The sequence below is a fragment of the Rana temporaria genome, chromosome 5 (genome assembly GCF_905171775.1).
Source record: "Rana temporaria chromosome 5, aRanTem1.1, whole genome shotgun sequence".
NCBI lineage: Eukaryota > Metazoa > Chordata > Amphibia > Anura > Ranidae > Rana > Rana temporaria.
In genome coordinates this window covers 413,442,589-413,459,243 of record NC_053493.1, presented here as the reverse complement: position 1 = coordinate 413,459,243, position 16,655 = coordinate 413,442,589, and the positions used below count along the sequence as shown (strand labels likewise).

Here is a 16,655-nt window from a genome sequence, read left to right as displayed (position 1 = left end):
TTGCAAGACAAGAAAAAGGTTTTAATAGATTTTGCCTTGATATACAAGCGATGCCTTGATATAAGAGTAGCGTCATGTCACAACCGAGTATAAAAGAGAAGAGAGGAGCCTGAAACTAGCGCTTAGCCATAGCCTAGTCATGCGTCGCTGAAATTTAACTGAAAATTGCGCAGTCGTGCGACGTGGCTCCCAAACAAAATTGGCGTCCTTTTTTCCCCACAAATAGAGCTTTCTTTTGGTGGTATTTAATCACCTCTGCGGTTTTTATTTTTTGTGCTATAAACAAAAATAGAGCGACAATTTTTTATTTTTTGCTATAATAAATATCCCCAAAAAATGTATATAAAAAAAATAAATTTTTTTCCTCAGTTTAGTCCAATACGTATTCTTCTATATATTTTTGGTAAAAAAAAAATAAAAAAAATCGCAATAAACCTTTATTGATTGGTTTGCGCAAAAATGTCTACAAAATAGGACACATCGGACACTTTTGACACCGTTTTCATTTATACAGCGCTCAGTGCTATAAAAATGCACTGATTACTGTAAAAATGACACTGGTAGTGAAGGGGGTTAACCTGTAGGGGGCACTGAAAGTGTTAAGGTGACCTAGGGAGTGATTCTAACTGTTAGGGGGCGTGGCTTGCCGTGACACGTCACTGATCTCTGTTCCCGATGACAGGGAACAGACGATCAGTGACATGTCACTAGGAAGAACGGGGAGATGTTGTGTTTACACTGACATCTCCCTGTTCTTCAACTCTGTGAACCGATCGCGGGACACTGGCGGACATCGAGTCCGTGGTTTCCGCGGGCACGGCAACGGAGCTTGCGACAGGGTCGCGAGCGTGCCGCCGCCCGTGTGACCACACAGCCGGCAAATTAAAGGGGACGTATCTATACGCCCATTTGCCCAGCTGTGCCATTCTGTCAATGTAATTCTGCATGCGGCGGTCCTTAAAGCGGAGGTCCACCCGAATTTTTATTTTTTTTTAAAAGCCAGCAGTTACAAATACTGCAGCTGCCGACTTTTAAAAAATGGACACTTACCTGTCCAGCGTGCCTGAGATGTCGGCAGCCGAGGCATCGCTCGTCTCTCGGCTGCCCCCGCCGCCTTCCTTGGTGAGGGAATCAGGAAGTGAAGCATTACGGCTTCACTGCCTAGTTTCCTACTACGCATGTGCAAGCCGCGCGGCACGCTCTCACTGGCCCCCGCTGTCTCCTGGGACCTGTGTCTTTCCCAGAAGACAGGGGGGGGGGGGGGGGGGGTGACGTGAAGGGGCGTGACTCCCGCGGCAATCTATTCCTGGAAGTGGATGCAAATACCTGTATTAGACAGGTATCTGCACCTCCTACCCCCTGAAAGGTGCCAAATGTGACACCGGAGGGTCCCGAAAAGCGGAGGTTCACTTTTTGTGTGGACCTCCGCTTTAAACGGTTAAACAGGACTGTCTATATATTTAGATATAGGAGAGAGTGGTGTGCCTGGAAGAGGGAGGGTTTTAGGTTTATATATCAGATGGTAATGTTAGCGCGTTGGTGACAGGACATGGACAGGTAACAGACGGGTCTCTGCAGGTGGCAGGGTTACAGTAACTGATGAGGGCAAAGCCTTGGGACATCACTCACCACAATGGAATCACTGGCCCCCGTGGAGAGGTAAATATCGTCCGAATTGCACTGTATTCCGCCATCTCTCTTCTCTATGTATTTGGCCACATCTTGCCGGATGACCTCAATACCTTGGCTGGCACTGTAGGAGCCTGTGATGGGTAATCAGTGAGAAGAAAGGAGGTTAATGCAGCATACAAAATAGGCAACATGTCTACAGACTTGTTTTACCAAGCTGTGCCCTCCTGGCAGACGTAAATAATATGAAAAGCTTAAAATAAGATCAGTGTAGCAGCCTCAAGCTCAGGGGCAAGGTAAAAGTGGGGTTATGTGCTGGGCCTATGTGCAGAGAGCCCAGAGGTACATGTGGAGTTATGTGATGGGCCTATGTGCAGAGAGCCCAGAGGTACATGTGGGGTTATGTGCTGGGCCTATGTGCAGAGAGCCCAGAGGTACATGTGGGGTTATGTGCTGGGGTCAGATAGAAAGAACCTTGAAGTACAACTGGAGTTATATGACGGGCCGAGGTACAAAACTCCCACAGGTACAAGTGGGGTTATGTGATGGGCCAGGGTGAAGAGATCACAGAGGTACATGTGGGGTTATATGCTGAGCCCAGATGCAGACAAACCCAGGGAACAAGTGGGATTATGTGCTGGGATCAAGTGCAGAGTGCCTTGGAGGTACACGTGTGGGAATGTGCTGGATTCATGTGCAGAGAGCCCAGAGGTACAAGTGGGGTGATAATGCTGGGCCCAGGTACAGGGGGACCAGACATACAACTGGGGTACAGGCATGGTTCCAAGGGCCCAATTGCAGTCAAACCAGAGGGTACAATCAGGGTTATGTGATGGGCCCTGGGTGGGGGAAGACAACCCAAACTGAAGGGTATACCTTGGGTTATGTGATGGGCCTGGGAGGGGGAAAACAAACCAGAGGGTACACCTTGAGTTATGTGATGGGCCTGGGAGGGGGAAAACAAACCAGAGGGTACACCTTGAGTTATGCGATGGGCCTGGGAGGGGGGAAACAAACCAGAGGGTACACCTTGAGTTATGTGATGGGCCTTAGAGGGGGAAAACAAACCAGAGGGTACACCTTGAGTTATGTGATGGGCCTTGGAGGTGGAAAACAAACCAGAGGGTACACCTTGAGTTATGTGATGGACCTGGGAGGGGGAAAACAAACCAGAGGGTACACCTTGGGTTATGTGATGGGTCTGGGAGGGGGAAAACAAACCAGAGGGTACACCTTGAGTTATGCGATGGGCCTGGGAGGGGGGAAACAAACCAGAGGGTACACCTTGAGTTATGTGATGGGCCTTAGAGGGGGAAAACAAACCAGAGGGTACACCTTGAGTTATGTGATGGGCCTTGGAGGTGGAAAACAAACCAGAGGGTACACCTTGAGTTATGTGATGGACCTGGGAGGGGGAAAACAAACCAAAGGGTACACCTTGGGTTATGTGATGGGCCTGGGAGGGAGGAAACAAACCAGAGGGTACACCTTGAGTTATGTGATGGGCCTGGGAGGGAGGAAACAAACCAGAGGGTACACCTTGAGTCTTGTGATGGGCCCAGGTGGGGGAAGACAAACCTGTGGATACACCTTGAGTTATGTGATGGGCCCAGATGCAGAGAAACCAAAAAGGTCTTTAAAGGTCAAGAACACAAGGCATTTTTTTTTCCTTGTACAGAGCAGTAAAAGACTTTATTGCGGTCATTGAACTAAACTCAGTTTGCCATATCAGCAACTTTTATAGGCTGCCTGGCATAAATAATTCACTGAGTAAACACAAAGGGCCAGATTCACGTAGATGGGCGTATTTGTGGGCGGGCGTAACGTATTTGATTTACGTTACGCCGCCGCAAGTTTATCAGGCAAGTGCTTTATTCACAAAGCACTTGCCTGTAAAGTTGCGGCGGCGTAGCGTAAATCACCCGGCGGAATTCAAATTCGGCGGGTAGGGGGCGTGTTTCATTTAAATAAAGCGCGTCCCCGCGCCGAACGTACTGCGCATGCGCCGTCCCTAAAATATCCCGGCGTGCATTGCTTTAAATGACGTCGCAGAGACGTCATTGGTTTTGACGTGGACGTAAATGGCGTCCAGTCCCATTCACAGACGAGTTACGCAAACGACGTAAAATTTCCAAATTGCGATGCGGTAACGACGGCCATACAAACCATTGGGTATACCTTGAGTTATGTGATGGGCCTGGGAGGGGGAAGACAAACCAGGGGGTACACCTTGGGTTATGTGATGGGCCTGGATGGGGGAAGACAAACCAGAGGGTACACCTTGGGTTATGTGATGGGCCTGGATGGGGGAAGACAAACCAGGGGGTACACCTTGGGTTATGTGATGGGCCTGGGAGGGGGGAAAACAAACCAGAGGGTACACCTTGAGTTATGTGATGGGTCCAGGTGGGGGAAGACAAACCAGAGGATACACCTTGAGTTATGTGATGGGCCTGGGAGGGGGGAAACAAACCAGTGGGTACACCTTGAGATATGTGATGGGCCTGGGAGGGGGAAAACAAACCAGTGGGTACACCTTGAGTTATGTGATGGGCCTGGGAGGGCAAAAACAAACCAGAGGGTACACCTTGAGTTATGTGATGTGCCTGGGAGGGGGAAAACAAACCAGTGGGTACACCTTGAGTTATGTGATGGGCCTGGGAGGGCAAAAACAAACCAGAGGGTACACCTTGAGTTATGTGATGTGCCTGGGAGGGGGAAAACAAACCAGAGGGTACACCTTGAGATATGTGATGGGCCTGGGAGGGGGAAAACAAACCAGAGGGTACACCTTGAGATATGTGATGGGCCTGGGAGGGGGAAAACAAACCAGAGGGTATACCTTGAGTTATGTGATGGGCCCAGGTGGGGGGAAGACAAACCAGAGGATACACCTTGAGTTATGTGATGGGCCCAGATGCAGAGAAACCAAAAGGTCTTTAAAGGTCAAGAACACAAGGCATTTTTTTTCCTTGTACAGAGCAGTAAAAGACTGGACACTGGTCTGCAGGCTTCTGGGCCCCAAAAAGATGGTCGCGGCCCACGGAGACCATTATCGATAATATCGGTCTTGTTTGTGGCTGATACCGATTTTTCAGAAAATGCAGATATCGGCCCACAATAAATAGGTGGATCCCTAATACATGTACCCTAAAATTATGAATATAGGTTAATCACTTTGGAGTGCAATTAAAAGAAATAAAAAATCAGAGCTATGCATTCTGTGAAACTGCATGTACATTCATTCAGTGGTAATGGGGGGCAAAATCAAATGTTATTAGGTCATCATCTCCGGGTCGAATGTAATTCAACTCATGCGGAAAAAAGGGAATGATGAATATACAGTAATATGGCCACTAGATGGAGCCGATCATCAAAGGAAATAAGTATTTGCTATGATCGTCAGCACCATCTAGTGGCCCAATGCAGTATATACAAGTTTTTGTCCCCTGAGCGTGACCTTATTGCCCCCAGTTGTCCCTGTATTATTCATTTCAGGCATTCACATACTGCCCACAATCTACACAGCGCTTTACATACTGTATGTTGATAAAAGTCCCTGCCCCCAAGGAGCTTACAACCTAAGGTTTCTTTCTCACATGCATGCACACACATATTAGGGTCAATGTAGAGCAGAGCCAATCATCCTACCAGCATGTGTGAGAGGAAACCGGAGTACCCGGAGGAAACCCACAAAAGCAGAAGGAAAGCATGCAAACTCCATGCAGATCCCAAGGACTCCAGTTCTGCAAAAGGTGGAAGTGCTAACCACTGTTCTGCCCTTTAATAGAGGATGAGGTGCCCCAGCCTTTCTCCACCATCACATGTACAATATAGAGAGACCCCTTTCCCAGCCCAGTACTGACCAATGCTGTTGCCCCCACAGGCCTGCAGAATCCGCACCGCCTTCTGCTTGGCATCATCCGGGAACTTGTTGTCGTTCAGCAATTCCGGGTAGAGGCAGAGGGCGACGACCTGGCAGGATGGAGAAAAGGAGAGAGAATGGGCACACAGGACACACACGGGGGGGGTAAAAAGTCTATCATACCTAGGGAAGGGGGAAATTATCGGGGGCAGGGATCAGGAAACTTGTCACAGCCAATTATGGGAATCAATAAATATTGATCACCACGTCTGATCAATTACACTGATCTGATCACCCCCTTCCACCCCAGACCCCTCCCCCCTTCCACCCCTGCCCCTTTCCATCCCAGACCCCTGATCCCTCCCCCTTCCACCCCAGACCCCTCTCCCCTTCCATCCCGACCCCTGATCCCTCCCTCCTTCCACCCCCGACCCTGATCCCTCCCCCCTTCCATCCCCGACCCCTGATCCCTCCCCCCTTCCACCCCAGACCCCTCCCCCCTTCCACCCCGACCCCTGATCCCCTGCCCCTTTCCATCCCAGACCCCTGATCCCTCCCCCTTTCACCCCAGACCCCTGATCCCTCCCCCCTGTAACACTTTATCTCTTGACACAAAGCAACAAGTCGAGAGAAAGAGGGGTTTTTATTATATAGGCAATGCTTATTTTTAGGGTACCCTTTTTTTTTAGACCGAGTACAAGTACTGATACTCCCCCCCAAGTACTCTCGTTTTTTTTTTCCTTTTTTTTTTTTAACAATATCAGTGTGTGTTTTATTATTTTTTTTTATTATTTTTACAATTTAACCTTTTAAATGTTTATTTATTACAATTCTTTCTTTCTTTTTTTTGTATCAACCCTGTTGGCGGGCTTTGGTGAGATATTAGGGGTCTTAAAGAGAAAGTGGACCCTTAAGAAAAAAAAAAATGCAAAACAAAGGCATAATGAGCAAATACGCATAGCATACTAGCTCATTATGTATTGCTTACCTCAGATTAAAGCCCCAGCAGTGGTCCACCTCTCCCCCTCCGGCCGCCGACATTTCTCCAGGCTCTTACTTCCAGGCATCGTGGCTCTGGCGCTGTGATTGGCCGGAGCCGCGATGACGTAACGGCACACAGACGGAAGCAACGGCACATAGGTGCCATTGCTTCAGTTTTCCCCATTGTGCCTGTGCCAATGACATTTGTACATGCAGGGGACATGGGATACCTCCCAAACCGTGCAGGTTTAGAAGATATCCTGGGTAGCTAAAGGTAAGCCTTAATATAGGCTTACCTCTAGCATAAAGTGGTTGTAAAGGGTTTACAACCACTTTACAGACCCCTGACATAGTTACATAGTTACATAGTTAGTCAGGTTGAAAAAAGACACAAGTCCATCCAGTTCAACCACAAAAAATAAAAAAACAAAATAAAAAAACAGTACAATCCCATACACCCAACTCCATACCCACAGTTGATCCAGAGGAAGGCAAAAAACCCCAGCAGAGCATGATCCAATTTGCTACAGCAGGGAAAAAAATTCCTTCCTGATCCCCCGAGAGGCAATCGGATTTACCCCAGATCAACTTTACCTATAAATCTTAGTACTCAGTTATATTCTGTACATTTAGGAAAGTATCCAGGCCTTTCTTAAAGCAATCTACTGAGCTGGCCAGAACCACCTCTGGAGGGAGTCTGTTCCACATTTTCACAGCTCTTACTGTGAAGAAACCTTTCCGTATTTGGAGGTGAAATCTCTTTTCCTCTAGACGTAAAGAGTGCCCCCTTGTCCTCAGTGATGACCGTAAAGTGAATAACTCAACACCAAGTTCACTATATGGACCTCTTATATATTTGTACATGTTGATCATATCCCCCCTTATTCTCCTCTTCTCAAGAGTGAATAAATTCAGTTCCTCTAATCTTTCCTCATAGCTGAGCTCCTCCATGCCTCCCCTTTGAGACAGTGAAAGGGACTGAGGACACAGATTCCCCAGTCCTTTTCTCTGCAGCCTCAGCTGCACTGAAGATGAAGGGACAGGAGACAGAGGCTCCTCTCCATTCATAAACCGAAGCATGTTAAACACAGTTTATGGTGCTCAGTTATGAATGGACAGAGTTGTTGATCCCTGACTCTGTTCATTCGAAAAAGGAAGGAGTCGGTAAATGACAGATTTACCAGCTCCTCCCTCTGCTCTCCATCCTGACAGATCGAGGGCAGGTGGGGGCAGAGGAGGACGGGGAGGGGGGAACCAGAGGAGCACACAGAGGGGAATGGAGGAGGACAGGGGGGTGGCCCGCAGAAGCACACAAAGGGAGAATGGAGGAGGACAGGAGGGACCAGAGGAGGACACAGAGGGGAGCCGGAGGAGGATACAGGGGACACTTAGGGATGATCGGTGCAGAGGCATGGGGAAGGTATAAATACCAATGTCCCTTTGTGGCTTTCATTAAATCAGCTAAAAACCGCAGAGGGGAGGAGGAGGAGAAGCGGAGAAGTGTCTGTTCCTGAGTGCCCAGGTTTTGGACTAGGCACCGGGAGCATTTGCACGATTACAAACACTCCTGAAAATACTCGGCATCGGGACAACCCTCATTTATTGCACAAATGTCAGGAGCATTCCTGCAAGCTGAACCAAACGTCACCATAATTTTTTCTAGAATCATTTCTGGATCGTCAGCTCCATCTAGTGGCCAAAATGCAGTATAGTTTTCTCATTGAAGTAGTTTAGAAAAACAGACCATATTTTTGGCCACTAGATGGAGCCGATGATCCAGAAATTATTTAAAAAAAATTAAAGAAAATTATAGTGATATTTGGTTCAGGTTGCAGGAATGCTCCTGACATTTTTGCAATAAATGAGGGTTGTCCCGATAACGAGTACTCTTGTACTCCTGCAAATGCATTAATCTCTTAGGAGCATTCCTGCAAGCTGAACTAAATGTTGCTGTAATTTTTCTGTCTGTATCATCAGCTCCATCTAGTGGCCAAAAATACGGCCTGTTTTTTTTTTTTTAAATACTTCAATGATAAAACGATACTGCATTTTGGCCACTAGATGGCGCTGATGATCCAGAAATTAATCTAGAAAAATTATGGTGACATTTGGTTCAGTTTACAGGAATGCTCCCGATATTTATGCAACAAATGTTTTATAGATAGACCCCCAAATGTGTTCATTATACTTACGCTCACAGTCATAGTGGCGGGTCCTAAAGTGCAACACCGATTATCCTTCCTGGTGATCACCACCATCAGGGTTCAACTGTAGAAATGCGTTCTCAAAATGTGACCCCCCCCCCCCCCACTCTAAGGGTCTATTTAGAAAGCATTCACTGCACAAATGTCAGGAGCATTCCTGCAAGCTGAACCAAATGTCACCATAGGTTAGATTCATTTCTGTATCATCAGCTCCATCTAGTGGCCAAAACGCAGTATAGTTTTCTCATTGATGTATTTTAAAAATACGGGCTGTTTTTTTGGCCACTAGATGGAGCTGACGATATAGGCATTAAAGTGGAGTTCCACACAAAAGTGTACCCTCCGCTTTTCGGAACCCTCCCCCCCTCTGGTGTCACATTTGGCACCTTTCAGGGGGGGGGAGGGGGGCAGATACCTGTCTAATACAGGTATTTGCACCCACTTGCGGGCATAGAGTCACGCCCCTTCCCATCCCCCCTCACTGTTTTCTGGGAAACACACAGGTCTCAGAAGATAGCGGGGACTAGTTAGGTCGCGCATGCGCAGTAGGGAACCGGGAAGCGAAGCCGCAACGCTTCACTTCCTGATTCCCTCACCGAGGATGGTGGCGGGGGCAGCCGAGAGCCGAGCGATTGATCGGCATCGGCTGCCGACATCGCCGGCTCCCTGGAAAGGCAAGTGTCCATTTATTAAAAGTCATCAGCTGCCGTATTTGTAGCTGCTGGCTTTTAATATTTTTATTTTAGGCGGACCACCGCTTTAAAAACTTAGAAGCTTTCCTGCAAGCTGAACGAAATGTTGCTGTAATTTTTCTAAGAGATTAATGCCTGTATCGTCGGCTCCATCTAGTGGTCAAAAATACTTCAATGAGAAAACTATACTGCATTTTGGCCACTAGATGGAGCCGATGATCCAGAAATGAATCTCCTAGAAAAATGATGGTGATATTTAGTTCAGCTTGCAGGAATGCTTCCGACATTTGTGCAAAAAAAAAATGTTTTATAAATAGACCCCCAATTGTGTGCATTATACTTACGCTCTCAGTCACAGTCACATTAGGGGGCCCTAAAGTGCAACGTCGATTATCCTTCCTGGTGATCACTGCCGTTTGACAGTGATGGGCCCAGACAATTGAACCCTGGAGGCCATCACAGGAAGGTGGATATACTGGTAACTATGGTTGTCCCGATACCGATACTAGTACTTGTACTCGCGCAAATGCTCCTGATGCTTCACCCGATACTTTTTTTTTTTTGAGAGAGAGAGAGAGAGAGAGAGAGAGAGAGAGAGAGAGCAGAGAGTGGGCGGAGAGGGGCGGAGCAGAGCAGTCCTCAAAGAGAAAGCCAAGACCTCCCCCCCTGCTTCCGCCGCCTAGTTGATCAGCGCAGGGAACAATACAGCTTTCATTTGAATAGCTGTGTGTGTCCCCCACCGCACCTCGTCATATATAGCCCCTCCCCCTCGTCCGGGCACTTTGATAGACAGATCACCCGTCCCAGGATTGGATATGTGATCTGTCTATCAAAGTGCCCGGACAAGGGGGAGGGGCTAAATATGACGAGGCGCGGCGGGGGAACACACAGCTATTCAAATGAAAGCTGTAATGTTCCCCGCGCTGATCAACTAGGCGACGGCGGGGGGTGGGGCTTGGCTTTCTCTTTGGGGACATGGCTGCATTTGGGGGGGACATGGCTGCATTTGGGGAGGGACATGGCTGCATTTGGGGGACACATAAAAAAGTATCGGTATTCTGTATCGGCGAGTACATGAAAAAAAGTATCGGTACTTGTACTCGGTCCTAAAAAAGTGGTATCGGGACAACCCTACTGGTAACCATACCTCTGCCCATCCTATAGCGAATACAGCGACTGCAGACCTAATGAGCTGCCAGATACCCGGAAGCCCCAAAAAACACAAGGAGCTCTATTATGAAAGTCTGGGTACAAAGAACATGGCTTTCATAGTGGGGGAGGTAAGCTGGAGCACTTGGAGCTGGTAAGCTTTTATAGTGGGGGAGGTAAGCTGGAGCACTTTAAACGCTGACCACTAGAGGCAGAATTCACAGCAGAGGCTGCAGGATGATGGAGAATCATTTACGACAACATTAGCCCTTTTCTTTAAGAGACTTCACACGTTTTTGTGGAAAACGACTAAAGGAAAAAAAAACACATTTCAAATCACATTTTGTCAATCAATTTATCAGCGCAGCAGCTCTGAATGGCTCCGCCCCCCCAAAGAGCACAGGGCTCCCTCCAGTGGAAGGACTAGGTATTGCAGCCTCACCTGTCTGAGGAATGTGATTGGCTTCTGGCCCATGGCGTGCGCATCTCCGATATTGGCTTTTATCACCTCTGTGAACGGCTTCTTCACACCCTGAAAAACACAGAACAACCCGGATCGTTATCTCCAGAGCAACATAGAAAAAATATATATATACATACATATATGTATGTCGGGTGTAATTCTCGGTATCTGTTCCTATTCTGTATGTATGGACTCTGCACAGTACTACTTCTCCTGTCCTGTATGTCGGGTGTAATTCTCGGTATCTGTTCCTATTCTGTATGTATGGACTCTGCACAGTACTACTTCTCCTGTCCTGTATGCCGGGTGTAATTCTCGGTATCTCCTCTTATTCTGTATGTATGGACTCTGCACAGTACTACTTCTCCTGTCCTGTATGCCGGGTGTAATTCTCGGTATCTCCTCTTATTCTGTATGTATGGACTCTGCACAGTACTACTTCTCCTGTCCTGTATGCCGGGTGTAATTCTCGGTATCTCCTCTTATTCTGTATGTATGGACTCTGCACAGTACTACTTCTCCTGTCCTGTATGTCGGGTGTAATTCTCGGTATCTCCTCTTATTCTGTATGTATGGACTCTGCACAGTACTACTTCTCCTGTCCTGTATGCCGGGTGTAATTCTCGGTATCTGTTCCTATTCTGTATGTATGGACTCTGCACAGTACCACTTCTCCTGTCCTGTATGTCGGGTGTAATTCTCGGTATCTGTTCCTATTCTGTATGTATGGACTCTGCACAGTACCACTTCTCCTGTCCTGTATGTCGGGTGTAATTCTCGGTATCTGTTCCTATTCTGTATGTATGGACTCTGCACAGTACTACTTCTCCTGTCCTGTATGCCGGGTGTAATTCTCAGTATCTGTTCTTATTCTGTATGTATGGACTCTGCACAGTACTACTTCTCTTGTCCTGTATGTCAGGTGTAATTCTTGGTATCTGTTCTTATTCTGTATGTATGGACTCTGCACAGTACTACTTCTCCTGTCCTGTATGTCGGGTGTAATTCTCGGTATCTGTCTTTATTCTGTATGTATGGACTCTGCACAGTACTACTTCTCTTGTCCTGTATGCCGGGTGTAATTCTCGGTATCTGTTCTTATTCTGTATGTATGGACTCTGCACAGTACTACTTCTCCTGTCCTGTATGTCGGGTGTAATTCTCGGTATCTGTCTTTATTCTGTATGTATGGACTCTGCACAGTACTACTTCTCTTGTCCTGTATGCCGGGTGTAATTCTCGGTATCTGTCTTTATTCTGTATGTATGGACTCTGCACAGTACTACTTCTCTTGTCCCGTATGTCGGGTGTAATTCTCAGTATCTGTTCCTATTCTGTATGTATGGACTCTGCACAGTACTACTTCTCTTGTCCTGTATGTCGGGTGTAATTCTCGGTATCTGTTCTTATTCTGTATGTATGGACTCTGCACAGTACTACTTCTCTTGTCCTGTATGCCGGGTGTAATTCTCGGTATCTGTTCTTATTCTGTATGTATGGACTTCCCTTGTCCCCTAGTAACCTATAGACATTTCTGGTCACGTTATAGGCAGTAGGTAATGAGTAATGGGTTAAGTAGAGGATCTGATGGAGCGGAGGGCAATGGGGTGACCTCTGATCCTTTCCTCAGCACCATGTGTTAGAACAAACAGCTTATCACCACACCACCTACATACAGAGTTCACTTATTAATATAAAGCAAACACAACGCTGGGGGTGTGAGAGGAGGCCGCCAATCAGCTGCCGCTCACCTGCGCTCGTCTACCTGTACCCTACTGCCAGATCAGGCGGGATCCTGGTGCAGAAATGACGGGTTCATATGCTGGAATGTGAGCGCAGAACTCCTGACAGCGCCGGAATCCACAGACCCTATCCGCTCAGTGTTCTCTGTACAGCACTGCGGTATATGTCAGAGCTATATAAATGTATAATATTATTAATAATAATAATAATAATAATATTATGTGACTGTGGGGGGAAATTAGAGTGTAAGCTCCTCTGGTACAGACACTGATAGGACTGGCTCAGTGTGCTCTGTACAACACTGTGGTATATGTAAGAGCTACAACCCCAAAAAGTTGGGGAGCGGTGTAAAATCTACAAAAAGAAAAAAAAATGCAAAGGTTTGCAAATCTCATAAACTAATATTTTATTCACACTTGAACAATCGAAAACACATCAAAATGTTTCAAACTGAAAAAATGGACCATTTTAAGAAAAAAATAAAGGTGAATTTAGAAAATTAATGGCAGCAACACGTCTCAAAAAAGTTGGGGGTGGGGCCAGGTTTAGCACAACCATTTAGCTACATTGTGATAAACTTGGCCCCACCCCCAACTTTTTTGAGACGTGTTGCTGCCATTAATTTCCACAAGTCATGGGACTTGTAGTTCTGCAACAGCTGGAGGTCCGCTAATTGCATATCCCTGCTGTACAGCACTGCGGTATGTGTCAGAGCTATATAAATGTATAATAATAATAATATTATTATTAATAGTGTGTGACTGGGGGGCATTAGAGTGTAAGCTCCTCTGGTACAGAGACTGATATGACTGGCTCAGTGTTCTGTGTACAGCACTGCGGTATATGTCAGAGCTATACAAATGTATAATAGTGTGTGTGGAACATTAGAGTGTAAGCTCCTCTGGTGCAGAGACTGATGGGAATGATTTACTGTATATTTTCTGTTCCGAGTAGCTATTGATAAAACTTTGGAACTTTGAATCCAGACATCTCATACCCTCCATGATGTCATAGTCTGGGTTGGTGATCCTGTGATAGGACTATCTCTGGTGGAAATGATATCGTATAATAAGCAGATTAATGGTGCGATGTCCTCAGTTGCCTTCGTGGAGATCAGTTGGGCGAGGAATTTATTGGCTCATTTTTAATAATTAGAGGAGAGGCAGGCGAGGTGAAAGAACAGGTTTCTGACGGCGGAGAAAGTGGTGATCATCTTGTTACATTGTATATAATACATGATGGGTCAGTCTGATGGAGAGTCAGATTACTAGATCATGTACATGGCACCGAGGTGTGTAGAAGGTGCCGGAGAGCTCCGGGCATGGGTGACCGACCTGGCAGAACGCCCGGGGATCAAAGTTGAGTCTTTAACGTCTTAAAACGAGAACTTTGAGAGGGTGGCACCTGGGTTCATTCCAAGAAACTCCGAGATACCTGGAACTGTACAGTCCAAAGGTAGCTAAAGACGTTATTTTTTATCTAATAGTAAATACTGTACTCAGCATTCTATAGAGGTCACATCAGTCTCTGTACCAGAGGAGCTTACACTCTAATGTCCCCCCCCCCCCACACACACTATTATACATTTCTATAGCGCTGACATATACTGCAATGCTGTACAGAGAACTCTGAGCCAGTCACATCAGTCTTTGTAACAGAGGAGCTTACACTCTAATGCGCCCCCACAGTCACCCAATATTAATTTTAAAACATTTCTATAGCTCTCACACTTACCGCAGCGCTGTACAGAGAGCACTGAGCCAGTCACATCAGTCTTTGCAACAAAGGAGCTTACACTCTGATGACGTCCACCCCCCCCCCCCCCCAAACACTATTATTATCATTGTAAATATTTATAGCTCTGACATATACGGCAGCGCTGTAGAGAGAACACTGAGCCAATCACATCAGTCTCTGTACCAGAGGAGCTTACACTCTAATGACACTCCCCCCCCCACCACACACTATGGATTATACATTTATATAGCTCTGACATATACCGCAGTGTTGCATAGAGAACACTGAGCCAGTCACATCAGTCTCTGTACCAGAGGAGCTTACACTCTAATGCGCTCAAATCGCAATCACTATTATTATTATACATGTATCTAGCTCTGACACAGTGGCGAACGCATGGATCCCAATGTTTTTTTTTCTCCCTCTAATTGGCTTAAAAAAATAATAATTGTGGGCTCGGGGGCGCAGAGTACTGCGCCCGGTGCCCACTCAGTTAAGTGACATTAGCAAATTAATATTCCCTAATGTCTTATCGTTTCTCCTCCCAGCCAATTGGGTCTCTTGACCAGCTTCCCAATTGGCCTGGAGGAGAAACAGGAAGACATTAGGGAATATCAATTTGGTCCTAAGACCCGATTGGCCGCCAGTCCCAAGGCCTGATTGGCTGGGAGGTAGAGGCGTAGCTTTAATCTTGTGGGCCCCGATGCAAAAGTTGGCCAGGCCCCTGGGCTGTTCTCCCCCTCTGCTCCTCTCCATTCAGGAAATGGCTCACAGCTTGTCCTCAGCCAATGAGAACGGAGGGGTGTGGTCCGCGGAAGGCAAAGTGGAAGCCCAGTACTGGAGCGTGGCTGTGGGCCCCTTGGGCAGATCGGAGCTGGACTTTGTGGAGGAGATGATAATAGGACAGGGAGGCTGCAGGGGCCCCCTGGAGCTAGAGGTGGGGTTGTGATTGTGACCCCTGCAACCCCTTATGCTACGCCCATGCCGGGAGGAGAAGTGACCACCAGGAGACTCGGGAGAAGACGCAGGGGGGAAACCACCAAAGCCATGACCTGGATGGGGTAAGTGCGGGGCGCCTGGCGGGCAAGTGATGCGGTGAGCGAGCAACGGGGGGGGGGGGGGCAGCAAATACAGTGCGACATAAAATATTGCAACAACCACCATCTTATTCTCTAGGGTCTCTGCTAAAATTATATATATATATATATATATATATATATATATATATATATATATATATATATATATATATATATATATATATATATATATATATATATATATATAAAAAAAAAATCACACACACACATCCATCCCAGGAGAATCCTCGTAATCCAACGCACTCGCATATCAAAGCGAGATTCCCCATAGAAGTCAATGGAAACAAACATAATTCGTTCCGCATTGACTTCTATGGCATGCAATACTGCATGTGGCCAGAGGTGTGACCGGAGAGCCTTGGTAATACTCGGAAAGGCTCTGGGACAGCTCGGCCTGTAAAACAAAAAGGGCCGGGGAACGGAGTATGTCCGAGTTTCTCATAGTATTTCCAAACGTCTACAGCGCCCCCCACATCTCAGGTCAAAATGCAGTAATGCACACCGCGGTGGCTTTAACCTTTAACATTTTTACGTCCGGCGTAGCGTATCTCAGATACACTACGCCGATGTAACTTACAGCGTATTTTCTGTATCCACAAAGAATTTGCGCCGTAAGTTACAGCGGCGTAGTGTAAATGTGTCGGCGTAATGGCGCGCAATTCAAATCACTAAGTTGTGGGCGTGTTTTATGTTAATACGTCTTCACCCGACGTAAATTAATTTTTTTCTGAACAGCGCATGCGCCGTCCGTGGGGGTATCCCAGTGCGCATGCTCCAAATTAACCCGCAACAAGCCAATGCTTTCGAAAGTAAACGTAATTCTACGCAAAGCCCTATTCGCGAACGTTTTACGCAAACGACGTACACAATGGAAAATTCGACGCTGGCCCGACGTCCATACTTAACATTGCGTACGCCTCATATAGCAGGGGTAACTTTACGCCGAAAAAAGCCTTACGGAAACGACGTAAAAAAATGTGCCGGCCGGACGTACGTTTGTGGATTGGCGTATCTAGGTAATTTGCATACCCAATGCGGAAATCGACGGAAGCGCCACCTAGCGGCCAGCGTAAACATGCACCTTAGATCCGA

At 46.9% G+C, this 16,655-nt stretch overlaps 1 protein-coding gene across 4 annotated transcripts in view; it reads right to left on the bottom strand.

Moving 5' to 3' along the window:
• Positions 1–16,655, bottom strand: part of GPT (glutamic--pyruvic transaminase) — a 124,700-nt gene that overhangs the window by 21,308 nt on the left and 86,737 nt on the right. For all 4 annotated transcript variants that reach the window (XM_040355091.1, XM_040355088.1, XM_040355089.1 and 1 more), the window contains 3 exons: positions 10,963–11,052; positions 5,496–5,604; positions 1,630–1,763 (listed from right to left, as the gene is read on the bottom strand). In XM_040355091.1, the coding sequence (XP_040211025.1) occupies positions 1,630–1,763; positions 5,496–5,604; positions 10,963–11,052 (333 nt within the window). The remainder of the gene's footprint in view (positions 1–1,629; positions 1,764–5,495; positions 5,605–10,962; positions 11,053–16,655) is intronic.